The following is a 26,784-nucleotide window of genomic DNA, read 5'->3' as shown; positions in this document are numbered from 1 at the left end:
TTACTTCAAATTTCTTCAAATTTATTGAACACACATACTATACAGATTCATGGCTGTCCATCATCAGCATCATCTACAAATGTATTCTTTTAGTCAACATTCTGATTTTAAAATTAGAAAATAAAATACACAACCTATTTATGTACTATATATCTGTCAGTTTTCAAAAGTAATTTTTATGTTTCTGTTCGTCCAGAGAGAAAATGAACAAAAAATTTTACACTGAAAAATACAATGTGAATTTCCAAATATTTATTTTAAAAATCAAGCCTTAAAATCACCTTTTCTTATATTTTTCATCAATCAATACATCAAAATGTTTTTTTCTCTCTATTTACAAGTGTACAGGTAGAGGTATTATATAAAACAGTTATGTCTAGCACAAGGTAGCAAAATCCTGTCAAGCAAGATCAATTATAGTACAACAATATTATATGATGATAAAAGAATTTTTTAATAATTGGCAAGACAGTTGTTTTTGATGTATGAACCAACAAAACAAAAAACAAACAAGATTTCAAGATTTGCTTCTTACCGTTGATGAATAGTAAAATCTAACACATGGCATGCTTGTAACAGTGATATTTAGCAGTGTACAGTGCAATGGTAAATGAACTGGTATTTTTTAGGAACCCTGAGAATGACCGCAAGAATAAAAAATGTAATTGTTTCATGGTGGACTGTAGTAATTGAGGAACAATCCTGCTAATTTGTGGGATTTAGGTACTGACCACTCTAGATCATTATAGAACCACTGCTCTCAAGATGTAGAAAACAGCAGTGAAAAGGGGAGATCATTAAGGAACAGCGGCACGTTAATGCATGGGCTTACCTGAGTAGCAGCCCAGGGGCCTTGCAATAAAGGGACCTTAAAGAGGAGTCCCATCAGCTTAAACCAATGCCTCCCCAGTGGCCAACCCCGTCGCCTCCCTGGTCGCGTCACCTGCCCGATCGCCTCCCCGGTTATTACCCCAGTCGACAACTTTTACTGCTGTAAAGGGGTCTTTGACCATGTTAATGTGCATCCGTTAAGGAAGGTTATAAATATGAGCAATAGCTGATGACCTGTCAGGTAATGCAGTGCAGAAATCGGAAACTTGACTTTATTTCAAATGACTGTCCTAAAACTATGTTTACAAAAAGGCATAAAATGTACTCATTAAAATCCAACAAGTTCCAGCAATTATTATGCTCAAGATCTTAATTGAATGTTGGTGTTTCATATGTCTCGATATAGCATGTCTTTCCATTTTGTGAAATATATAAATAACTAATCCTCTGAAAAGGACGAATGGATAGGTACTGTAAGTTCTTTTTCAGTCTTACTGTTGAAGCACTAGCTAAATCTTTACACGATTCTTTGCTGTCCAGTCACAGGGTTCCTCCTCAATTGTTCTGCAAATTGATTCTATAAACAAACCAGTTAGTAATCTTTAAATCCTTAAGATGTGGATATGGATTTGAAAACATATACATACAAGATGAATCTGCATTAACAAAAATGAATGAAAAATGTCCTGAATCTGTGCTTCCACCAAGGTTGTCAATTCTGTAAATCACAGCTTTGTACTTCAATGCATTATTAGTTTACATTTTGTAATTTACAATTTTTACAAATTAAAGTTTTGTGTATAATATAAAAGGTCTGACAAGTTCATTAGACAGAAACAGTCAGCCTGTGTCTGACTGTAACAGGGAAAATATTACATCTTTCCTGTCAGTTCTGACATATTTCCTGTCAGTTGTTTGTAATGTACAGTATTTAGAAGGTAAATAATCGGGTTCATGAGAAAACCGGCTGGGTTTAAGAGTTGTCTGATAAATACTCAACACATCGCACCCATACAGTTTAAGGTACACATTTCACCTAAATTGTAAAGTGCCTCTTTACCATTTACAATTATCATCATTGCACATGCTGACAAAAATGTTCACAGCTTTTGTGTTTAGTTGTTCCAAACATTTAATGATGGTTTTTTTCTTCTTCTAGTAATCTTAATAAAACAGCTAGGTTCCAAAGCTGTAAAAATGATCAGTCCAATAGGTGAAACAGTACATCCTGGAAGATTACACATAAAATTGGAAAACCCAAGACACCACCATATATAGAAGAGAAATGAAACAGCCTTAAAACTTTGCCCAACTTGTTTTGTGTTTAAAGTTATAATTTGTATTGAAATAAGAGAGTCTGCTTGGTATGGAACAACATTTTTTGTCTTCACCATACCTCAAAAATATTTTAAAAATTCATAATGAAAATAGCACAAGCTCCACAAATAATATGCATAATTTCCAATAATGCACAGGTAAGTTCAATATACTATATTATTTGTAGCAACGTAAACTTTACACAGTTTCTCAAATATGTTTTACATGCGTTAAATTCACGCCATCTATCGATATATTGACAGTTAACACATTATCATTTTTAACACTTGCGCTTCAAGTACTTATTTACAGGATTTTTAAGATATATGCCATCATTATAACATAAAACACTTTGGAGGTGTGAAAATCATACAGGATTTCAGGCTTAACTTTAGCCTTTTAATAGGCCTCTGTAAAAACGTAGCATTTCAAGTGTTAACTCATAACCAAATTGTATGCCTAAAAATTATATATATGAACAATAATTTCTTTGTCCAGTTCCGTATACTAATATCCACATACTAACAATATTAAAAAAACTGTCAGAAGAACAAAAATCATTGACAACTGAAGACAGCTGAGCACAACTTAAGCACTACTGTATGTTTGAGTTTAGGCTTCAGAGAAAAAAGGCTAAAAAAATCAGTACGACAAATGATAAAATTGTCTAAAAACAGGCTGACTTTGGTGAAAAGGAGACAGCATGACATTTTGCCACTGTTACCTCCCTATCTCTATTTGTTTGATAAAGTTAACATTGGTGGCACTGTCAGCAAGTTCCAAGTACTGCTCCACTGACAGCACAAAGTAGGCCTCGTAGCCTAAAACCCGGCCAGTTGTTATGAGCTGCTGCCTCTCTCCTTCAGTCCAGACCCTGGTTCCCTCCTCACCCTCCTGCACCCTCCTCTGCTCCTGTGCCCATGCCATCCTCTCAGCTCGCTGGTGGGCCATCGCCAGCACGTGGGCCTTCTCCTCCTCCGCGGTGGCCCCGTAGCGGATGTTAAAGCACAAAGCGCCGTGCTGCAGCCTAATCTCAGCAAAACGCCTAGTTCTGCCAGCCACCATGGAAGTCATCTGGGAAACGGTGACATTGACACCGTTCTCTAGGATTCTGGCGCCGCCGCCGTCAGCCATCACTGCCAGGTCACCCTCCAGGGGGCCAGATTTGATAAAATAATGAGTATCGCAGCCCTCAACTGTGAAATGCATGCCAGCCAGATGGACGGCATTGTTGAGAATGGCAGCAATACGCCGACTGTCCTCATTGGCCACTCCGATAATGTCTGTGGTGACGACATCATTCTTAATAGCAAACTTCACACCTTTCCCAAACATGGATGACAAGGCGGAGAAACAAGGCCTACGTCCCTGGCATCCCTCAAGCAGGCTATGGCTATAGGTCATAGGTAGTCGCTCCAGAGAAATGAAGCTTCTCAGTTGTTTCTGCAGTTCACACTGAATACCCAGCACTGCCTGTTGAATGGAAGGACAGAGATTTGTTTCAGAGGTTTTAGACCAGTGTTTCCCAATTTGGTCTTTGGGGACCCACAGCCGGTCCACATTTTTCCTTGGGAGGGAGCAAATACAGTATGTGGTCTTTCTGGTAGGGAGCAAAAACCTGGACCGTCTGGGGGTTCTCAAGGACCGAATTGGAAAACACTGTCTTAGATGAATAATAATGGCCAAAGCAGATTGTGCTCACCTTGCTGGGGTCCCAATCCTGTGTTTTGGTTTGGGTCTTCATTAGCTCATAAGTTTGCTCTGTGCTCTGCACATCTGGTTTAGGAAAACCAGGCACAACATTGTGTAGCTGAAAGCCAAACAGATCCAACCAGCTGCCTATACCTGATAACAAAGAATGATGAAAATTGTTCACAAAATAGCAAATATGTATGGATGTTGCATACAAGCATAAAGTAAAATGTCTCGATACTGTGTTACATTACCTTAAATAGTACAAAGTCACAAAGTGCCTATAAAAGATATTCTCTGTTTTTTATATTTTATTGTTTTATTACATTCAGTCACAGTGGGATGAATTAGGCATTTTTGACACTGATCAGCAGAATGATTCTTTGTGATGATTCTGCTGTCCATCAACTTTGATCGTACTACTAGGGTAAGATCTACGATTATCTTGTAAAAGATTCTTTAATGTAAAAATGAACTCAAGATAGCCTGAGAAGTTTTGAAGGATGGGGAATAATTGCAGTGACCAGATGTGCAAAGCTGATGGAGACCTATCTGCAGCCTCGGGGCTGTAATAGGTAGCCCTACTAAATACTGATGCAATCGATTATTTGCTTTTTTACATTTGCAATTAATTTAGATCACGTCATAGAGATTTGTTTTCAATTTGACATCAAAGAATCTTTATTCAGTACATTTTGTCAGTATATACACATCCATGGAGTATATATATGTGTTTGCTTTACATCTTACCTGTCGTGAATTGACTGACATCTGGAATATGTGCAAATGGATAATTGTTTTGAAAATTATATAGGTTGAATGGCTTTGGGTTAGTGCTAAGCTCACTCCACAAATTGTAGTTTGGGGTTGTCCATCGGCCCGCAACCACATCATAGTCCCTTCTCCCAAGGTGCACCAGTTTAGTGAGAGGATCATACAGCCCACCATGGAAACTAATGATCAGTTGAAAAGATGGATTGGAGTCATGGTATATATCGCCATAGGGAGTGTACAGAATTTCCTTAACTATTTGCCCATGGTTGTTAAAAATTGCTAGAGGGGTCCCAGAATTGTCACAAGCAACATAGTATTCCTCTCCACTGCTGAGCTCCATAGCTATTAAATGACCCTGCAGATCGTAATAAAGGGATGTGATTTCTGAGCTAGTGTGGTTGTACATATGAGTGATCCTCGTTGGCTTGCTAAGATCTGCGTAAAAAAACTGAAGATGATGTCCTGCATTTCTCTTGCTGGCTACACGCCTGCCCAGACCATCATAGCGGTAATGCACAGTCCAGTCGTGAATTCTGTCATAAGCTTTTGCAAGAAGTCCATTGGAGTTGTAATCAAATACAATATTGCCACGTTGACGAAGAAACCCATCATCATCCATTTTATATTGTATATCCCCAAGCCTTGTAATCCGGTCTCGTAAGTCGTAGCGCAGTAGTGTGTGCCTGGCAGTGTTTCCGTGACTCAGTAAGTTGATATTACCATTTAGGTCATAACTGTACCGCCACTGTGGTCTGTCATTCACAGTTACTGTCTGGAGCTGACCATCAACGTCATATTCATAAGAGTATCTCGTGATATTGCTATCCGCACCAATTCTGATGTCGGATACAATGAGACACCCCATGCTGTCATACTGCATGGTCATCCAATAAACAATAGATTTTAATATTTCATATTGGACCTCAATGACCTGCCCATTAGCATTAAATATTTTAGTGTGCTTCATAACATGGGTGGTTATGACCTGGTTGAGGTCATAATTGATGACACTAAATTTACCAAATTGTTCAATGTGGCCAGAAACATCTACATAGCGATATAGGTCAATAGGAAGTGGAGTCTCATTTATCATAGCTTGCATGCTGGTGACTCTGAAGTTGTTATAGCTGTAGTCAAATCTGGCATTTACGAGTCCTTCTTCACTGAATCTGAAGATTTGACGTCCAACAAGAGGACCTGTGGAACAAGAAATTCTTAAATGAAATTCTAAAAATATTAAATGAAGGCATAGAAAAATATTTTTCACTAACTTTAGTTATTTTAAATGCAATATAATTTGTTTTATGCCATATGTTAAAACAATTCAATTATATCGGTGATATAAATATCCATCCATTTTCTGAAACTGCTGAATGCCAACTGGGGTCACTGCAACCTATCCTGGGAACAATGGGCACAGGCAGGAACCAACCCTGAGCAGTTGCCAACACTCGCACAACTACAGGGCCAATTTAGACTCACCAATCAACCTATACTGTATGCTTTTGGACCGTGGGAGGAATCCGGAGCCCCCAGTGAAAACCCACGCGAACACGGGGAGAGCATGCGAACTTCGCACAGAGAGAACCTGGGACCAAATCCAGGACCTTCGTGCTGTGAGGCAGCAGCGCTAACCACTGCGCCACCCAAAGATGTTAGTGGGTAGCGTGTGGCGCAGTGGGCTAAGCCTGTGTGCCTGTAATCAGCAGGTCATTGGTTCAAACCCTCGGCCCGTTTTGACCCCCAGCTCCCTGGGAGCCGCTGCAGGTGGCAGCCCTTCGCAGACAAATTACTCTACAAAGAGCAAGTTGAGGGAGTCATACAAAGACTATTTCCTCACAGAGATAAGTAAAGTTTCTATTATTATTATTATCCATTCATTGTCAAATTTAGTTTGGGATAAATGGGGAAGTTTCAGTACAGACAACATTTTGAGCCACAGAGGTCAAAAAGTGTAGCGATATTTCTTTGGGAGATAAATGAGCAGCGTATGGTAACTTCACCTGTTTGCCTGTATCTGATGGTGCAGGTGAAGCCATCGTGCATGAGGTGGATGGTCTTAACCATGCCAGAAGTCTCGTCGTAAGTTAAGGTCACCAGGACAGTGTCATACAAGACTTCTGACAGACGGGACTGCTTGGTATACTTGTACAGAATGCGACGTCCTGAGCCCAGATAGAGTGTCCTGAGCAGCAGCCCATCATGGGTATAATCCTGGATTATAGCAGAGTTGCTGTCTGGGGGACTGTAGATATTCCTGTAGTATCCGACTGACAGCATGGATTGCAGGCCGTGGCGCACCATACTGGGCATGGTGACAGAGAGGAGATGGTCCATCTGGTCGAACTCGAAGACGTACCTCCGCTGGCTGTGCAGCAGCAGCGTGACTGACTGCAATTACAGAAAAAAAAAGCACAAAGTGAACTTTCTAATTAAAGTTTCATTATATGCAAAACCTATTAAAGCACATGACTTTTTGATTAAATCTGTGTAAACAGTTGCTGGTGTAGGGACTTTGTTACCATCAAAAAAGCTGTTCATGCATGCCTTCTCTTGGCCTTTTTGTCACTGCAGTTATAAAGCTCAATCAATTACAGGCTTTAGGAGATGGATGACTGAATGGAATGCAGGGTGCAGAATATCACGCTACGCAGAATGATTTTAACCATTAATCCATTACAGTTTCAGTTGTGAAAAAATATTGTACATATCCATTTCAATTAATCTTTGAATATGATCCTAATTTCTCTTAACATGCGATATGATCTTCATCTATGTCATAACAATAAAAATTACAAATAATTAAACTTTTTTTTTTTCAGCCCATTTCCATTTAATTGGTGAAAAAATTATATGAATGTTTGTGTTTAATAAAAGAGGGAGCTTCCTGTAGCAACAATAATCTCAGTCACATTTTTGGCTCTTATGTGAATAACCTACTTCAACCACTGCCAGAGAAATAGAGTACAGTTATGGTCAACAATCTGATTTGGTCATTCTGAAATGTAAAGTTTCTTCTTGTGGGGGGAATGGGAGACTCTTGAAACAAGAGTCCTGACCAGTGCTGACCAGTGCCCCTTCAGGATGACACTTATTAAAGAAACACTGTAAAAATGTTTTACAATTTTATTTTAATATTACCTTATCAAGAAATGAGTAGTTCCACGTTTTTCCACTAGCCCATGTCCGGACGACGACTCTGCCATGCTCATATTCACGCCGCTCCGTCCAGTTTCCCCTCTGAATGCTGGTCACAAGTCCTTCCAGTGAATATGTTACATGGACCTCATTATATTTGCTACTAGGTGACCATACAATGGGACGGCCCCTTTCATCATAGAGGATCCTGAGAGTGAATTTACGGTGATCATCGTAGATCTTGCCCAGTCTAGTGGTACGATCAAAGTCGATGGACAGTAGATTTCGGTTGTGAGCCTGACGAAGAAAACAACAGTGATCAAAGACCGGGTGTTACATCTGCAAGTATTTTCAGATGTTTTCCTCCACAAAATCTTTCAAAAACAATTTATAAAGACCATTTCTTTTGTAACACCTTGCCAGCATACAAATATTGCAACATAGTATGCAATAATTATTTTTGTTTGAAGGTAAAAAGATGCATGGCTTTGGATCTAAGTAATCGATTAAAACATAAACGACACACTAATAATACTATAAAATGCAATTTATCTATTTGACTTTTTCTGTAAATATTTCATTGTTATACTTTATTTGCAGCCAACCATATCCTTATACATCCATCCATCCATTTTCCAAACCCAGGATGGGGGGCCAGCCCATTGCAGGGCACACTCACACATGCATTCCTACGGGCAATTTAGCAACTCCAATCAGCCTCAGTCTGTTGGACTGTGGGGGGAAACCGGAGTACCCGGAGGAAACCCCACGACGACATGGGGAGAACATGCAAACTCCACACACATGTGACCCAGGCGGAGACTCGAACCCGGGTCCCAGAGGTGCCACCCTTATGCGTATTTTTAATGTCTGCTACATGAGACTTTTGGTAGATTTTATGACAAACTTAACAGAAATAATAGGGATAATGATACTTTAATGATCCCCGTAAGGAAGATTCTCTTCTCCCTTCCTCATCTTGCTCTCCATGAGATACAAAGACACATACACAGGTGAGTTCAAGCCTGCTGGTCATAGTGCAGGGTCAGCCAGTGTGCCGCACCCCTGGAGCTGGTGGTCGGGGGCCTTGCTCAAGGGCCCATGGACATGTGGCTGTTCTGCCGAGGTCGGCCCCAAATTAGTGACCTTCCAGTCACAGGCACAGGGCTTAGCCTGCCGAGCCACACACCCCCAACTACTTCTTTCTAAATGGATATAATCTCCATGCAAGGAAGATATGTTTTCGTGAGATGTGTGTGTTTCTGGAAGAAGGCCAGCCGGCGTACCCTCAGCCTGCGCTCGTAGGCTGTAGAGTTTCCCTTGGCTTGCTCCTTTCTCTGCCTCCATTCGATCAGGCTGGCCTTGTGCTCCCCGGGTAGCGTTATGTTACACCGGCCCATGGCTGGGTTCACAGTCCCGGCTGAAATCTGTGGCTCCGTACTGAGGGTCACCTCCATCCCACTGGCGAAAGTGATGCTCAGAGAGCCATCAGCACTGACCAGGTAAGTGTTTTGAACATGGTCTGCAAGGAAACAGTTTAGTGGGAATGTTATATTCACAATAGGAGAACAGGGAAACAAAAATATAAATGTATTTGCGCTCAGTTTCTGTATCTTTTTCTAAAGCTGTCATTGTTCCCAAGGCATGCTGGGTAAGTCAAACCTAGCCTATAGCCTAATCACTTTTATCTGTATTTGCCAGATGTATTGAAAGACTCAATACATTATACATGCGCACGCACGCCCACACACACACACACACACATATATATATATATATATAAAAATTGTGCTGTGGTTGACATTTCATACAGACATTCCAAGGAGTCTATATTTAGTATAATGTCAAGACAGCACCTCCTGCTGCAGCACCTTGGACAGCTCGGACACCATCTGTCAACTTTCAGGACCAGTGTTTTGGACAGCTAGCCGGCATGCAACTGTGAAGCCACACCCCCAGCGCTGCTGGAAACAAACGATCCCGCCAGCTGCCGCCACCCGCGAAGCATGGCAGCTCTCCTTAATATAGCCTGACGTGGGGTGAGGGTGCCGTCAGCCGTCTCGCGCAGCCCCCTGGTCCGGGAGCTACCCCTTTCTCCTGCCTTCGGCAGGGCTGTTATTTATTAAACCCTTGCCGAGGCTGATGCGTATGCACACTATGGCCTGGGGGGTTTTTTTTTTAGCTTGACTGCGCCACAGAAATAAGACGCTATTCCAGCAGTACATTAAAAATATCGCTGTGTACACAAGAATAGATGTTCAATAAAATCACGGTTTAAAGGAAGAAATGCAATATGATAAATAGCCTGCGTATTAGTCTTTAGAGAAATGAGCATTTAGTCCTTTGCTTGACCACCCTGCAACTAAACTTCCCCATGCGTGAACTTTCACTGAAATAAACATGTTTATAGAAGCAGTTGGTGCTGCCAGTTACCCAGTGCAAGGTCATCTCTCAGGCAACAGATGCTAAAATGTACTATAATGTCCTTCACATGTAACACTGCCCCCTTGCACGATTTTCATTGATCACTATTACTTATAAGCTGTGTTTTATGTAGGGTTCATGTGGGCACTATATTTGTTTATATGCAGTGCATATGAAAAAGGAAAAGGAACCGTTAGCTTAATTTACACAGTCTGCGTCTTACATTAAAATTTTGTTGTTAATTGGTTAAAATTGGTTATATTATTAGAGTAGGTATAATCTAATGAATTTCAATCTAATTTTAATTGTAATGCACATTAAAATTCTGTTGTTCCTAAGGTAAAATGTATTACATAAAAATATAAATGGCAGTGGTGTTTTGGCGGGAGATGGCTGGTAGGGGATTGGCTGACCAATTTATGCTTTGTTTACGGAAAACATATTGCCACACACAGAACTAAAGCTCTGGAGCTTCTACAGTAAGAATATAATGCTACAAATATATACAGGCATTAATCCTACTTCATTTAAGTCCATATTATATGTACTCAGAGGAACCACTAGAAATTTTGGGCCCCATGAAAGTCTATCATATTAGGTCCCCAACCCAGACCAATCCAACTATGTTTCAATTTGTTTAGGGCCCCCATCTCTCAGGGGCCCTTTAAATCACCCTAACTCCCCTTGCCCACCGCCCATCCACCCCATACCAACAAAAGACCACACATATGTACTGTATATAAACTCAACTAAATTGACCACCTTTGTTATACAGGTCGTCATCAACTTACGGCCACAATAAGTTCTGAATGATCGGTCATAAATTGATTTGGTCGTAACTCAACCCTTAATTTTATATGCAAAAAATGATCATATGTATTAATAGTCATATACCTTGTCGTAGAGTGTAGACTGTGCTGGTCACTGAATAGTTAGTGGTGATGATGAAGTTCTCCCCCTGTGATGTGTCTACCTCTACCTTTACAGACTTCTCCATGTTTCCAGTCAAACTGCTGACTTCTCCTGTGGGAAAGGTGATGTTGATGAGGTGACCCTCAGGGTTGTACCTGTACAAAGAATAAAATTTGAGTCAGATGTTTTGCTCATTTGTTTCATAAATGGCTGACGCACAAAACTTCCTCAGACATTGTTAAAATATTTTTCTTCAAATGAACATAACAAATAATAAATGTTTCGCAATTGAACATCTGATATTTGTGTTTTTTAGTACATCTGGTAGCACTAAGAAGTTATAAAATTAGTTAAGATATATTATATTCAAATAAAATTTAAGTTTAAGGGTTTCTCTTCTTGAGATTGATCTTAACATACTGCCACAAGATGGCAGTAATGCTCCTGTACTTCCATATGCAAACGGTGAATTTGACTCGTCTATGGACTAGGGAAAAAAAAACCTCCATAAATAGTCACATTTCTTCACATAAATCATATAAATGTATGCAATATAGCATAACAAACTGCTCTGGGCAAAAAAGTAGCTCATTTTTTCCTCAAAGCAGAGAACCATTGCATGGCTATGAAAATGTTCTCAGTTGAATAAATTCTCCTTGGAAATTTCTTGAAAATGGTAGTACAGGGCAAATATATATATATATATATATATATATATATATATATATATATATATATATATATATATTATGTGAGACCTTGCTCAGTAAGGACAATTTAAGGACAATACATAAGGTCTATATGTGGATGATGCCTGATTGTATATACTGACATGAAAGGGTGCATAAAGACTGGAATAAATATTTTTTCTCCCATAAACATTTCTGAATGATCACTATTAAGTCATTAGTACAATTAGTTATCAAATAAAATATCATGACACACTAATGATTTTTTTCTATAGGCATCAGAATTGAGAGTAAACTAATGATGAATTAGTGAAATGAAAAATCTTACTCAAAAACTGTAGTCCAGCCATTTTCATTGCTCTTTGTTGCTAGGAGACCTGTATTGCCATGGTAGGTGATCTGGGCAAGATCATGAGCCAGGGCAGAGACCCTCTTGAGGGTGCCGCTGTTACTGATGGTGAGCCAGTACACCAGGCCACCAGGCACCAAAAGCCAGAGTGGTCCGCCATTGGTGTCCCGGCGAATGTGGATTGAGTTTTCATTGCTGCTGACAATTGTGCTCACACTCCCGTCTGCCAAATATGTGAAATTGTAAATGTAATCCCCAGTGATGAGGCTACGGGTGTGGAGGTGAGTTCCATTAGCACTGAAGAGGTAGAGTTCCTGAACCGCAGGTGAGGCGATCTCGTACACGCCCTCGGAGTTGGGCTGCGGCCTGTTCTTGCTAATGGCACGGATGCGAACGTTGCCCAGATCTGCTATGTATAGTGTGCCATCAGGTGACACCGTTAAGGATGATGGTGCCTTCAGCTTTCCATCTCTGGCATAGCCACCATCCCCTAAAGAGAGCGGAGATGAAGAAAAGCATACCGTTAAAGACCAGCAAGCTGAAGTATCCAGGAAACTGATCCTGCTATTACAGGATGTTGTGCTGGATAAAGAGCCAGGTATTCTTGCGGAGGAGGTACAATATCAAGAAGTCACAAAGTGTATTATTGCATGGTATCCCCTTTTTAATGATATGCTGAACCTGCGTTGCGCGAGTCAATCGATTTTAAAAAGGTATCATGTACTGTAAGAGGCAGTCATCGCCAACTGGTCGATCTGTCAAACACAATCAATAGGTTGACCAGCAAGACATTTCCAGTCTATTGCTACCTCCCCCCCACATTCAGCAAAACCGGGGACCCCAGGTCATTAAAATATACTGTTGAGGACCTCCCCCATCCATGTACTTTGACTCTGTAGATCCCCAGATTATTTTCTTTGTAAATGTGGCTCTCACTGTAAAAAAGGTTGGAGACCACTGGTGTAAGGTAAGAGTAATTAGAAGATATAAAGTAACATTTATTAGTTTCTAACACAGTACTCTGTTATGTCTGATTCTTGGTTTCATTTTGTAATACCCTTTATTTTTGGTCGGCTTACAACAAAATTGCACGTGTTCATTTCTGTTTTATTGACTGCAATATATTCCTTACTTTGCTTGTATTTTCTGAATTGTATTAAAATACAATAAGCACAGATATCCCCCCCCCCTTTATGGAAATTCACTTTACACCACTTCTCTTTTACAAAAGACCTAGATTAATACCTGTTTTCGCTAACCGAAAGAAATCTCAAGAGGATTTTCACTTATACGAAAAAAAATCAGCATTAAGCGTTTGTTTTGCAGTGAGCTGTTATCGTGGCAGCGCGTACCCCCGAGCTGTGGGAGGGGCACCTTCCCCTGGAACCACATTCAGCATCTCAGCATCAAGCCTCCGAAGTTTTGAATTGCGGCTGTAAGCATCTGTGCTTTATCTCGAAATCCCCTTCGGATTTCTTTTGCTTAGCAAAACTACACTGAACCTATTTTTTGTACTTTATATAGACTGTGCATTTATGTATGATGTCATTCCTGCTTTTACTATATGTGAAGTGTTGTTCTAGGTTTTACCGTATGTGTTATTTGATATTATTTGGTAGGTTATTTTTGGGGTCTGGGAATGCTAGTGTTCATAATTACATTATAATTAAACACATCATTCCAAAAAGTTTAGTAAGAGCTTTCAATATGTTCAATATTCATTATAAAAACCTTAGAGTGAATATACAAGGATGCTGACTGTCATATTCTGACCTAGATTTTTTGCAAATATAGATATGGTAATGCTTAGTTTAGTAAAAATACAATTACAGTAAAATAGGAAATTAAAAAGTATGTTCATATTTGAAATTTGCCATGAGCAAACTGACAGGCAGTAATTAGGCTGATCAGCGAGGAGGGGAAGATACTAACGATGGTGTTTAACTCCAGCCTTCATATGACTAACGGGAGTCTAACAAGGCAATTACATCAAAGTCCACCTAATCATTAAATATCCAAGTTCCAAGCAATGGGTAATTTGTGATATATGTAATGAACCAGCTATGAAAATTGTCATGCTTATTCTGCCATGGTTGTTGAGACTAAATTTTACAGAAAAACGCTACAGGCATTTGAGACAGATATTTCAATGGCAGTTTTTATGTGAAATATTTTTGAGTATGATGAAGATACAGATTTTGCAGTCTAGTTTGGACGTCATTACTGCAATCACATAGTTCTTAATATGCAGGACTAAGGATACAGTAGGCTCACCTGAAAAGCAATCGCAGTTGGGATCTATCTTGCAGTCACAGTCAGTTGTTACTCCAGCAATAACAGAGATCTCGCCATTGGTTGTTACCTGCTGGATACGGTTGATCTTTCTTTCATCTGTCTCAGCAATGAAAAGTATGCCCTGGCTGGACACTGCAATGGCCTTGGCTCCCTCTAGGGTCGAGTGAATGGCAGCCTTGCTCAGTAGGTAGTGATTAATCCCTGGAACTTGACAGTGAATTGGACGTCCTGCTATGATCCTCACTTCGTTACTCTCTGACACCTGGATCACAATATTATTATCCAGAATGTAAAGAGAATTGTCCAAGGGGTTTACAGCCAAATCTGTTGGCCATTCCAGGCGTACCTAAAAATAATAAAAAAAAGATCTTCTTCCTTATATGGTTTAATTAAATGCTAATTCAGACACCAACCCCCTATTATACATATGAAATTAATTTCATAACATTACTGCCCAAATGTATATAATTACCTAAATAGTTTGTCATAATTTAACCTAAATAATAATCTTTCTCTTAAACATTTTATTTGAAGATATCAATGTACATATATCAAAAATGTTGAGTAATCTTTTTGCTTTAAATATTGTACACTAAACAGCATATGTTTTTCAAGATTCCATCCATCCATCCATTTTCCAAACCGCTTATCCTACTGGGTCTCGGGGGGTCCGGAGCCTATCCCGGAAGCAATGGGCACGAGGCAGGGAACAACCCAGGATGGGGGGCCAGCCCATTGCAGGGCTCACTCACACACCATTCACTCACGCATGCACTCCTATGGGCAATTTAGCAGCTCCAATTAGCCTCAGCATGTTTTTGGACTGTGGGGGGAAACCGGAGTACCTGGAGGAAACCCCACGACGACATGGGGAGAACATGCAAACTCCACACACATGTGACCCAGGCGGAGACTCGAACCCGGGTCCCAGAGGTGTGAGGCAACAGTGCTAACCACTGTGTTCTATTGTTTAATGACTTACTACTCTAAATAGGTCTGGCGCTGTTCTGAGCTCTTTTATGGATGAAGAATTTCCAGAATGATGAGAAAGAATATATATGGTTTAGAAAGAAGTATCAACTACTCAGAGTTATTATGGAAAGAAGGATTTTGGGATAATTTTGCTTTATATATGGATTTATAATCCACCTTGTATAAGATACGAATTTATGCTGACTGTATGAAATTTAATGACTCCAATGCTTCCCACAGATGTTTTGCACTGGCCTGTAGTAGATCTCTCCCCAAATAGCTTACTCCATTTCATTACACAGATGTTCAGTTGAACTGGGATCTGCCAACTGGGCAGGCCAATGCGATAAGTTGAATTCATTGTCATAGAATGTAGGGCCACTTCTACACAATCTTAGCCTTGCAGTCTTATCATACTGAAAAAAACATTAACAGGCGAACACTGCTGCTATGAAGAGATGCAACTGAATGATATTCACACATCCCTTAGCATTCAAACGTTTATCCAGTTTAATCAAGAGGGGCCATAGTCTGCTATGAGACATACTTCACACCCTCACACAATCAGCAGCAGTGTAATTGATGCAGCAGCTTCTGTGGTTTTGTCCATATTCTGCAACATCAGGCAACGTCAGCGTAGCCAATATACACTGATGACCCAAAACATTATAACTGGACCCACTTGAAGCTAATAAAAACGGTGCCTATTAAGTGACAGTGTACAATCACATTTCTAAATATATGAAAATGTGCACACTATGCATCTGAATATCTCTAAAGAGCAAAACTGAAAAACAGGCAAATTCTAGGGCTACAAGAATGATTCCTGGCCTTAGAGGAATGTCTTATGAGGAATTTGTTCAGCCTCGAGCAAAGGAGACTAAGGGGGGACATGGTCCAGGTATATAAGATTGTAACAGGTCAGGATGCTGTTCAGCTAAGTGGCTACTTCAATATTAGTTTAAATACTCGTGGCCATACGTGGAAATTAACGGTGGAACATTTTAAAATGGATTTGAGGAAGCACTTCTTTACACAGCGTGTAGTTAGAGTATGGAATAGTCTTCCTGCTAGTGTAGCGCAAGCTAAAACCCTGGGTTCCTTTAAATCAGAGCTAGATAAGATTTTAACAACTCTGAGCTATTAGTTAAGTTCTCCCCAAACGAGCTTAATGGGCCGTATGGCCTCCTCTCGTTTGTACATTTCTTATGGTCTTATGTCACTTGCCATTCTGAGATCCGCAATGTGCCAATGAGATGATTGAAGACAAATGCCAGTATTACCTGGGTGATGTCCATTCTTGCATCACAGCTCAGTGGTTGAATAGAAGTTAAGCCGTTGGAGCCAATGACAGTTGTAATCACCCCTTTCTCAGTAATTTTTCTAATCATGGTTCCATCAACAAAATAGACAAGTCCTTGCTTGTCTACAGCAATTCCTGTTGAGAGATACAAATAGAGGCATTAGGACTGAGGAGAAACTCGGGATATGTTGCACTATAAAATTACTGATTCTGTATTGAAACCTACTTCCATAACCTGTGAAGTTTGTCCATCTAAGAAGTCAGCATTTCTACCCATTTGCTCCATATGTTATGTAACCTATTCATACCTCAAAGCCTGCAAAATTGGTATGACTCTCAAAGTCAGACTGGTATTGTTATTAATCCATCCATCCATCCATCATCTCCCGCTTCATCCGGAGTCGGGTCGCGGGGGCAGCAGCCTCAGCAGGGAGACCCAGACTTCCCTCTCCCCGGCCACTTCGTCTAGCTCCTCTGGGGGGACCCCGAGGCGTTCCCAGGCCAGCCGAGAGACATAGTCTCTCCAGCGTGTCCTGGGTCTTCCCCGGGGCCTCCTCCCAGTGGGACATGCCCGGAATACCTCCCCAGGGAGGCGTCCCGGAGGCATCCTGATCAGATGCCCGAGCCACCTCATCTGGCTCCTCTCGATGCGGAGGAGCAGCGGCTCTACTCTGAGTCCCTCCCGAATGACTGAGCTCCTCACCCTATCTCTAAGGGAGAGCCCAGCCACCCTGCGGAGGAAACTCATTTCGGCCGCTTGTACCCGCGATCTCGTTCTTTCGGTCACTACCCAAAGCTCATGACCATAGGTGAGGGTAGGAACGTAGATCGACTGGTAAATCGAGAGCTTCGCCTTTTGGCTCAGCTCTCTCTTCACCATGACAGACCGATGCAGCGCCCGCATGACTGCTGACGCCGCACCGATCCGCCTGTCGATCTCTCGCTCCATCGTTCCCCCACTCGTGAACAAGATCCCGAGATACTTAAACTCCTCCACTTGGGGGAGGACCCCATCCCCAACCCGGAGAGAGCACTCTACCCTTTTCCGGCTGAGAACCATGGTCTCGGATTTGGAGGTGCTGATTCTCATCCCAGCCGCTTCGCACTCGGCTGCGAACTGCTCCAGTGAGAGCTGAAGGTCACGGCTCGATGAGGCCAACAGAACCACATCATCCGCAAAAAGCAGAGACCTAATCCTGAGGTCACCGAACCGGACGCCCTCAACGCCCTGGCTGCGCCTAGAAATTCTGTCCATAAAAACTATGAACAGAATCGGTGACAAAGGGCAGCCCTGACGGAGTCCAACCCTCACCGGAAACGAGTCCGACTTATTGCCGCCCATGCGGACCAAACTCTGGCACCGGTCATACGGGGACCGAACCGCCCTTAAAAGGGAGCCCGGTACCCCATACTCCCGGAGCACTCCCCACAGGACCCCACGAGGGACACGGTCGAATGCCTTTTCCAAGTCCACAAAACACATGTAGACTGGTCGGGCAAACTCCCATGAACAATTGTTATTAATGAATTGCTTAATTTAAAGTGTGTAAAATTTTTAATACAGTTTGGGTTACAGACAAAGCTCAACAAAAATTGTGTGAATTTTTTAAACTGACAATACTGATTATTGAACACTACTTCAATTTTCAATAAACATAACAAAAAAATGAATACGAATACAAAAACAGTTCAAATTTATATTTTTTCCTTTTTTGGCAGAACTTAGCCACCTACGAGATGCCTTTTCAGTGTATACTTTGGCAGCACTGGAAAGGCTGAATTTTAAAACATAAAAATTATCTCTGGGTTAGTAAGGCTATAGGTGCGCAATGTTGTTGCACCTGCTTCAATAGTGCCTTGCTTCTATTTTAAGAATAAAGAGGTCGATTAATCCATTGAGAACTTAATTCAAAAAAGCACTTAAAAAGTTATGCGTGTTTGATTAAAGAAAAGAAGGCAGAGCCGTGCAAGAAGTATAACTAATTCATCAAGCAAGAGAAGTGGGTTACGCACTTGCTGATTTTGGCAAAAAGCAAAACGCGGGACATGAGCTATTTCATTTACATTATGAACGTAACTGAAATCTGAAAGAAATGAGAGTGCAAGCACGGTGGTAGCCTGCTGCTGTATGCTTATATTTGATCATTCTCACAAATGTGAGAGTCCTTCAATAAAAAACTAAATGTTACAGTGAAAAGTAATTTCACCAAAGTTCCGTGTGACTTAGTGTGTGTCTTAGTGCAGACCTCCAGAGCACGAACTGGAAAATGCAGTTAAATGCAGGTACTGGTCAGATGAAAATGCTATTTGAACATATTCAGTTCAACAAAGCTAATATTTAGTTTACTTATCACATCTATATACTATATATATTTTAAATATAATAAAATTTAATTACCTTGTAAAGTTATGTTTAAGTATGTGACTTGTGTTAGTTATATCATTGTGTAAGAGTTTATTTTAAGTGTGATTTTTTACAGTATATATTTCTCTGATAAGTGGGTTTGTCCATGGGAAGTAAGCGGATGCGTATGCATAAAGTTACTGGGGAAAATTGTTCATAAATAGTTATGTTCACTGGAAATCCAGACAGGGCTGCTGTTTGTTTAGGAGTCTGATGGTATGAGGAGAGGAGCTGGTGCAGAATTTTTTGAAGTTGGTCTGAATGCAGCAGAGTCTCCTTCCAGATGAGAGGAGGTAGAAGAGGCCAAGAGAGGGCTGAGAAGGGTCAGAAGATGAATATGCTTTTGTGGATGCAATGCTTATGGAAGATTTCTTGGATGGATGGTAGAGGGTCCCGATGATCTCGGCTGTCCTCACTACTCTCTGAAGGATAATGCATTCTGAGGCTTTGAAGCTCTCATACCAGACAGTGATACAGCTGGTCAGGACACTCTCTCTTGTGTCCCTGTAGAGTGTCGTGAGGACTGGGGGAGGAAGGCTTGCTCTTCTCAGGCGACAAAGAAAGGCTTTGTTGTGCTTTGTTATAAGAGAGGTGGGATTGAGGCTCCATGTGAGCAATGTGCATGCCAAGGATGATGGTGCTCTCTGCACAGTGGAACCATGTGTGCATAGTGGGATATGTTCGGGGTGGATCACTTCTTGATTTTTTTCCACGTTGTTTTTTTTTTGCACCATGCCATCAGCTGCTCCACCTCTTTTCTGTAAGCAGATTCCTCATTTTTGCTGATCAAACCATAATGTAATCTGCTAACTTTATGACAAGGTTGGAACTGCTAAACAGTCAGCAGAGTTAAGAGCAGTGGGCTGAGCACATAGTCCTTGGGGGGAGGGGGGTCGTGGTGCTCAGAGGGATGCGGCCGGAAGACCAGTCCCCTATGTGCTGAGCCTACAGTATAGTCTAGGATCCAGTTGCAGATAGTATTCATTATTAGTAGTTGCATTAAGGTCATTAAGTCATTAAGGTGGGACACAGTTGCCTTCTTTGATCCTGTGATGATGGTGGCTGTCTTGCAGCATGAGGGGATGACAGCGGCTTTACATTGGATAAAGAGGTCTCCTGACATCAACCATGGAGAGACAATGTGAAGAATCTGGTCTTCAAGAGGGGGATGGAGTTCCATGGAGGCACCTTATTCTCAGCATCGAATCGAGCGTAGGAATTGTTCAGTTTTTTTGGTGATCTTCGCAGAGTCAATGGAGGTTCTGATCGGGCCAGTTGAGAGACTAAGCGAGGAGTCTGAGTGTCTGGGATTGTGAGTGTCCTGAATAAAAACCAAGATCCAGGCCTTTAATGACTTCTTAGTTATGTGTCTGTCTGCGGGGAAGATGTCAACCTCGTTGAGAGATTCACTTACCTCGGCAGCAACATTCATGCCTCTGGTGACTCTTCCTACGAAGTCAGCAGATAGATTGGGAGAGGATGGGGGGGTCATGAGGTCACTGGAAAGGAGGGTGTGGCGCTCCCAATATCTTTGCAGGAGGATGAAGCTCCAAGTCCTTAGAGTCCTGGTGGTCCCTGTCTTGTTGTATGGTTGTGAGACTTGGGCACTATCCAGTGAGCTTAGACAAAGACGGGACTCCTTCCGTACCGTGTGTCTTCGGATAACCTTTGAGAACTGCTGGTTTAACTTTGTGTCAAATGAGTGGTTGCTAGAGGACTCCCGAATGAGGCACATTACCTGCATTGTCAGGCAGTGTCAGTTACGGCACCATGGCCATGTGGAACGTTTCCCTGAGGGTGATCCAGTTCGCAGGATCCTCACTGCTGAAGACTGAAGTGGTTGGACCAGGCCAAGAGGACACCTACGTAACACCTGGCTGCGGCAGATGGATGGCCATTCCCGGAGGGTGGGACTGGACCATGTGTCTGCCTGGGGGGGTCACCAGCCAGGATCCCAAGGAGTTTTGCCATGTGGTGGGTGTGACAATGCGCTACATCAGTGCTTACGCCCCAACCTGACCTGACCGGAAGTATCACTGTCATGCGATAGTGGAGTGGAATTGTAGTTGGTTATGGTTTGTATGCCCTGCTACAAGTATCACGTGTCATTTCTATCCAGGAAATTTGCCTGTATCCTCTGTTCATACTGAATTTTGCTTCCTCAATGATGTGGAATTGTTTTTCGTTGCCTTGAGGCCTGATCTATCACATCACTTGAAAGCAGTGTCACATGTTTTCAGCAGTACCCATACGCCTGGTGTGAGCCATAGTGCCTGGTTAGCTCTTGCTGTGATAAGCTTGCTGACTGTAACATCCCCTGTGCATTTCCTGATGTAACCTGCAGCAGATGTGGTGCAGTCTCCCAGGCTGATATCGTGATCATAGATGGCTGCCTCCTGAAAACTTTCCAGGCACTGCACTCAAAATAGTACTGAAGGGCGGCAGTAGCTCCTTCAAGCCATATTCTGATCAGTTTTATAGCTGGTTTGTTTGATCAAAGGTCTGTATGCAGGCATTAACATATCATAATAGTTATCAGAATAGGCAAGGTGGGGTTAGGGGGGCAGTGTGCGCATGTCAGACATTAGTGTAGGCCAAATCCAGTGTGTTTCCATCCCTAGTAGAAAAGTCTACGTGCTGGAAAACTTTGCTTCGGAGTACCAACTTGAGATTTTAATTGGTCATTCCGGTCACCACACATGTCCAAGTGACCCCTGTATGACGGGATGGTGGTAAACCTTTAGGAAGTATAACATTCATATGCAGAGTAGGCAAACAGCAGTGTCTGTGGTAATATGGGCAGAGGTGCCTGACAACAAAGCATATTGAGCATATTGAGCTGTTCTTTGGATTTAAATATAATTGTCCATAAATTAGTACTTTTTTTAAGTAATCATACTACCATGCCTTTTGAGCACCTGGTTTAGTACCTAGGTTGTATCTCCTCTTTGCTCATTTAACGAAAGTGCAAATTCTACTTTACATCGATGGATCTGTTTCCCCCATTTGACGTCTTTTACTTTGCTTTCCTTGAAGCAATCATGAAGCATGCAGTGAAAAATTTGCCATTATTCACAACTGCTATGTCAATCGATGACGCAGTTCATGTTCTTGGGTTTTGCAGCAGCTATTTAGGAAAAGATGGAATTTTTATTTTTCTAATTCAGCCAATAATGAAAAAATCATTGGGGAACACTACCACGCATTAGTGAAAACCAGTACAATATTATGAATGCGTTGCAGAGGTATCAAACAGTTTGTGTCAAACAGCATGTCTGTTAAACCATATCTATCAAATAGCATGATGGGGGCCAGAAATGACAGCGTGGGAGGACCTGCAGAGAATCAGGTGGCCCAGTCCCATAACACTTCACTTGGTGACAAAATCACACTCCACACTCCACACTCCATACACTACATGTATTTTTCTTATTTTTAAATAAGCCGTGACATTATTAAGACCTAATGAACAAAAAGAAAAAAAAAATCTATTCGCTTCTTAACAGCACTTTACCTGCGATTGATCTAACCACTGGCACACATACCTGTCAGATACAATCATTTTATCACACTGTATCGCTCGCTGTGAATGCTGAATGGGTGGGCTGGAGATCTATATATGGGCCCAGGACCACCCAGGCTCACCTGTACCATGGTGGTAGGTGTCTAGTTTTCATATCAGAGCTGGAACAAGACTGCAGTTTAGCAGCTGCAGAGCTAATGCTATAACAGGAAGTTTCAGGAGGAATGATATCACCGAATTCTTATACTACACATCCTGGCATTCTTATGAAAGAAAGTCCTAAATCTCCCAACCATAATAACTGCCGATGCTTTATTCCACATAATAGAACGATTCAAGATATTAAGGACAATTCCACCTTATCTGGAAGGTCTCAGGCTAAGAAATGCTACTTACCCAGACAGTCTCCTTGCATCAGTATAACTGAATTCACTGCTCTGTCTGAGTGTATGTGTGTGTTCACAGATGTCTGCTCATTCCATTTTCATGCATGCCTCCTTATTAAAGACCCACTGAGAACTACAATACTGGCCTGCAGTGATAATGCTGAAACATAATTATCATGAGTAATAATTGAGTAAATCACTCTGGAGAACCTTTTCTGTGTCAGGCATTGAGGAGAAGCAGCCATATGGTCAACTTGAACCTTTCAGACAGTATGAGTATTCGATTGCTATTGAAGCAAGGTCTGTTACTACATGAATATGACCCACATAAAGTGCTTGAGAATTATAGTAATATAGTCAAAGAATTATAAACTGTGTGTATGTATATATATATATATATATATATATATATACACACACACACATATATATATATATATATATATATATATATATATATATATATATACACACACACACATATATATATATATATATATATATATATATATATATACACACAATTCAGCTTCAACATAGCTGGCTTTAATACTGAGATGCTATTGAAGGTGCTTAACTCAGCCTGCCTCGCTGCCTCACTCAGCCTGCCTCGCCGCCTCACTCAGTCTGCCTCGCCGCCTCACTCAGTCTGCCTCGCTGCCTCACTCAGCCTGCCTCGCTGCCTCACTCAGCCTGCCTCGCTGCCTCACTCAGTCTGCCTCGCCGCCTCACTCAGCCTGCCTCGCCGCCTCACTCAGCCTGCCTCGCCGCCTCACTCAGTCTGCATCGCTGCCTCACTCAGCCTGCCTCGCTGCCTCACTCAGTCTGCCTCGCTGCCTCACTCAGCCTGCCTCGCCGCCTCACTCAGCCTGCCTCGCTGCCTCACTCAGCCTGCCTCGCCGCCTCACTCAGCCTGCCTCGCTGCCTCACTCAGTCTGCCTCGCCGCCTCACTCAGCCTGCCTCGCTGCCTCACTCAGCCTGCCTCGCCGCCTCACTCAGCCTGCCTCGCCGCCTCACTCAGCCTGCCTCGCCGCCTCACTCAGCCTGCCTCGCCGCCTCACTCAGTCTGCATCGCCGCCTCACTCAGCCTGCCTCGCTGCCTCACTCAGTCTGCCTCGCTGCCTCACTCAGTCTGCCTCGCCGCCTCACTCAGCCTGCCTCGCCGCCTCACTCAGCCTGCCTCGCCGCCTCACTCAGTCTGCATCGCTGCCTCACTCAGCCTGCCTCGCCGCCTCACTCAGCCTGCCTCGCCGCCTCACTCAGCCTGCCTCGCCGCCTCACTCAGCCTGCCTCGCCGCCTCACTCAGTCTGCCTCGCTGCCTCACTCAGCCTGCCTCGCCGCCTCACTCAGCCTGCCTCGCCGCCTCACTCAGCCTGCCTCGCCGCCTCACTCAGCCTGCCTCGCTGCCTCACTCAGCCTGCCTCGCCGCCTCACTCAGCCTGCCTCGCCGCCTCACTCAGCCTGCCTCGCCGCCTCACTCAGTCTGCATCGCTGCCTCACTCAGCCTGCCTCGCTGCCTCACTCAGTCTGCCTCGCTGCCTCACTCAGTCTGCCTCGCCGCCTCACTCAGCCTGCCTCGCCGCCTCACTCAGCCTGCCTCGCCGCCTCACTCAGCCTGCCTCGCTGCCTCACTCAGTCTGCATCGCTGCCTCACTCAGCCTGCCTCGCTGCCTCACTCAGTCTGCCTCGCTGCCTCACTCAGCCTGCCTCGCTGCCTCACTCAGTCTGCCTCGCTGCCTCACTCAAACAGCTGTGGTTGATCGCCCAGAGCAGGGTTGGGCAGCCCTGTTCTAAACTGCTTATCCTGTTCAAGAGCCACAAACTTGCATGTACAATCATTCTGTATGGACAATTCAGAGAATAGCAAAATTGACTGTGTGCTGCGCAATGAAAATTCTCAACTACAAGGGCAATATGGAAACCTAATGCACACAGCAGAAGTAGGATCCCAACCTCAGCCCTTCTGCATACTGAATCACCATGCTACCTACTGTGGATAATTAGAGAATTCTAAGATAGGGTGACCGATAATCCATACCATGGGGGTCAATTTGAGCTATTCAGGTTTTATAAACTACTGTAAAACTCAAAGGCTCCCATTCTTGGCTAAAGAGTTCAGTTCTTCTTGTGCTTTTACTGGTTTGTTTCCTTGACTGTAATACTCATCCAGCTATTTCATATTTACATTAGTGACACATGCATGATTATAGGAGACTGGCCAATCAACACACAGGAAGAATTCAGTGCTTAAGTGAAATTCACCCAAATATACTTTTTTCAGTAAAAAGCTTATGTGTAAAATATAACATTAATTGTGTTGTGTTGCATCTTTTCCCCATGCAGAAATGATTTATTTTGGCATATTTCTACAAAACATCTGAAATCTGTTGGGAATATTCAACATTACTGTCCAGTTTAAAACTTTTGTTAGAACAGTAATCAAACTGTAATGAAATGCAAAAGGTTACATTACTTATTGTATTTTTAACAGGGTAACTAGTAATCTGGAACCTATTACATTTCAAAAGTAACCATCCCAACACTGCCAGCCAACCATGGATCAGTAAACATAGGGTCATACTGCAACCTACACACCTCGCCCGTTAGGGGGCTCTGTTAGGATGCTGTTTTTAGACTCCAGCTCAGCATTTGATACCACTGACACAGAACTGATACACACAAAGCTCCAATTTTACTTGTTTAGCCGACGCTTTTATCCAAAGGCACTTAAAAATGAAGCAGATATTTCATTGCAAGCATAGTTCCTACACAGTTCCTGGAAACTGCAATTTCTTGGCACTTGAGAGAGATAGCAAACATTAACTCCAGGCCCAGCAGGGATGCGTTTTTCTATGGCTGTTAAAAAATAAAAAAATCAGCCTACCTTGTGACATACTGGTTCAGGCTTTCACGGCTACAACAGAGTCTGTTTTAACACCTCCACTATGCCATTAAACACGACACACACCCACTGCGGTGCATCATCAAATCTGCAATGCATTGTCACATGATCATATCCAGGTATATTATGGTCTGCCCAGCACCCATAATCTCTTTTTCTTCACAGCCAAAATGAGAGCTGTGAAAATCGCTGCTGACCTCCCGCAAGCAGCTTATAACCAGTTTTGACTCCTTTTCTCGGGCAATCAATTCAGATTTCATGATAACCTTTTCTTACATGCTATAACACTGTTGATTTAAGAACAATATGATACCCTGCTCTTTAATATTTTGTACATTGCGTATATCTGTATTCTGGTCTCAACAAAGCTTTAACAGCATTTGTATTAGTGCTGCTCAACCTTTTGGCACAGTGACACAATTTTTACCATGCCAGCTCATGTTGTGACTCCATATTTTTAGTTTAAATTAATGCTGTGATCCAGCGTTCAGTGCACTCTGCAATTTATGCCAATCAATGCCTGTCGCACAAATCTGATTGGATGTGTGAGTGACTTTAAAATTAAGCAACTGGTTTTGGCTTCTTTGATTGGTTCAGTGTTCACTAGTTTGCAATAAGCAGTTGAAGACCTAAGACCTGTTTATACTGCATAAGTTAAGTCTAGGATTGGGGATGGGAAATCAAATGCTTACATTTCCAACTCTGCCTTGCAACCCATTCAGAACTTGCTGCGACCCAAACTTAGGTTGTGACTCACGGGTTGAGAATCACCGGTTTATGTCTTGCACTATTACACACTTTTCACTTGTAAAACATGATAATATTTTGCATTATCCTATACTGATGATAATATACTTTAAATAGCAAAACA

General features: G+C 42.3%; 1 protein-coding gene across 3 annotated transcripts in view; it reads right to left on the bottom strand.

The window, feature by feature from the left end:
- Window positions 1–26,784, bottom strand: part of tenm1 (teneurin transmembrane protein 1) — a 150,226-nt gene continuing 123,442 nt past the window's right edge. For all 3 annotated transcript variants that reach the window (XM_048983523.1, XM_048983521.1, XM_048983522.1), the window contains exons 23-32: window positions 16,677–16,831; window positions 14,401–14,767; window positions 12,106–12,616; window positions 11,071–11,243; window positions 9,039–9,274; window positions 7,756–8,049; window positions 6,618–7,005; window positions 4,591–5,811; window positions 3,851–3,993; window positions 1–3,621 (exon numbers count right to left, since the gene is read on the bottom strand). In XM_048983523.1, coding sequence (XP_048839480.1) covers window positions 2,869–3,621; window positions 3,851–3,993; window positions 4,591–5,811; window positions 6,618–7,005; window positions 7,756–8,049; window positions 9,039–9,274; window positions 11,071–11,243; window positions 12,106–12,616; window positions 14,401–14,767; window positions 16,677–16,831 — 4,241 coding nt within the window. In that variant the 3' untranslated portion in view covers window positions 1–2,868. The remainder of the gene's footprint in view (window positions 3,622–3,850; window positions 3,994–4,590; window positions 5,812–6,617; window positions 7,006–7,755; window positions 8,050–9,038; window positions 9,275–11,070; window positions 11,244–12,105; window positions 12,617–14,400; window positions 14,768–16,676; window positions 16,832–26,784) is intronic.

The sequence above is a fragment of the Brienomyrus brachyistius genome, chromosome 18, assembly GCF_023856365.1.
Source record: "Brienomyrus brachyistius isolate T26 chromosome 18, BBRACH_0.4, whole genome shotgun sequence".
NCBI lineage: Eukaryota > Metazoa > Chordata > Actinopteri > Osteoglossiformes > Mormyridae > Brienomyrus > Brienomyrus brachyistius.
This window is presented reverse-complemented; position numbering and strand designations above follow the sequence as displayed.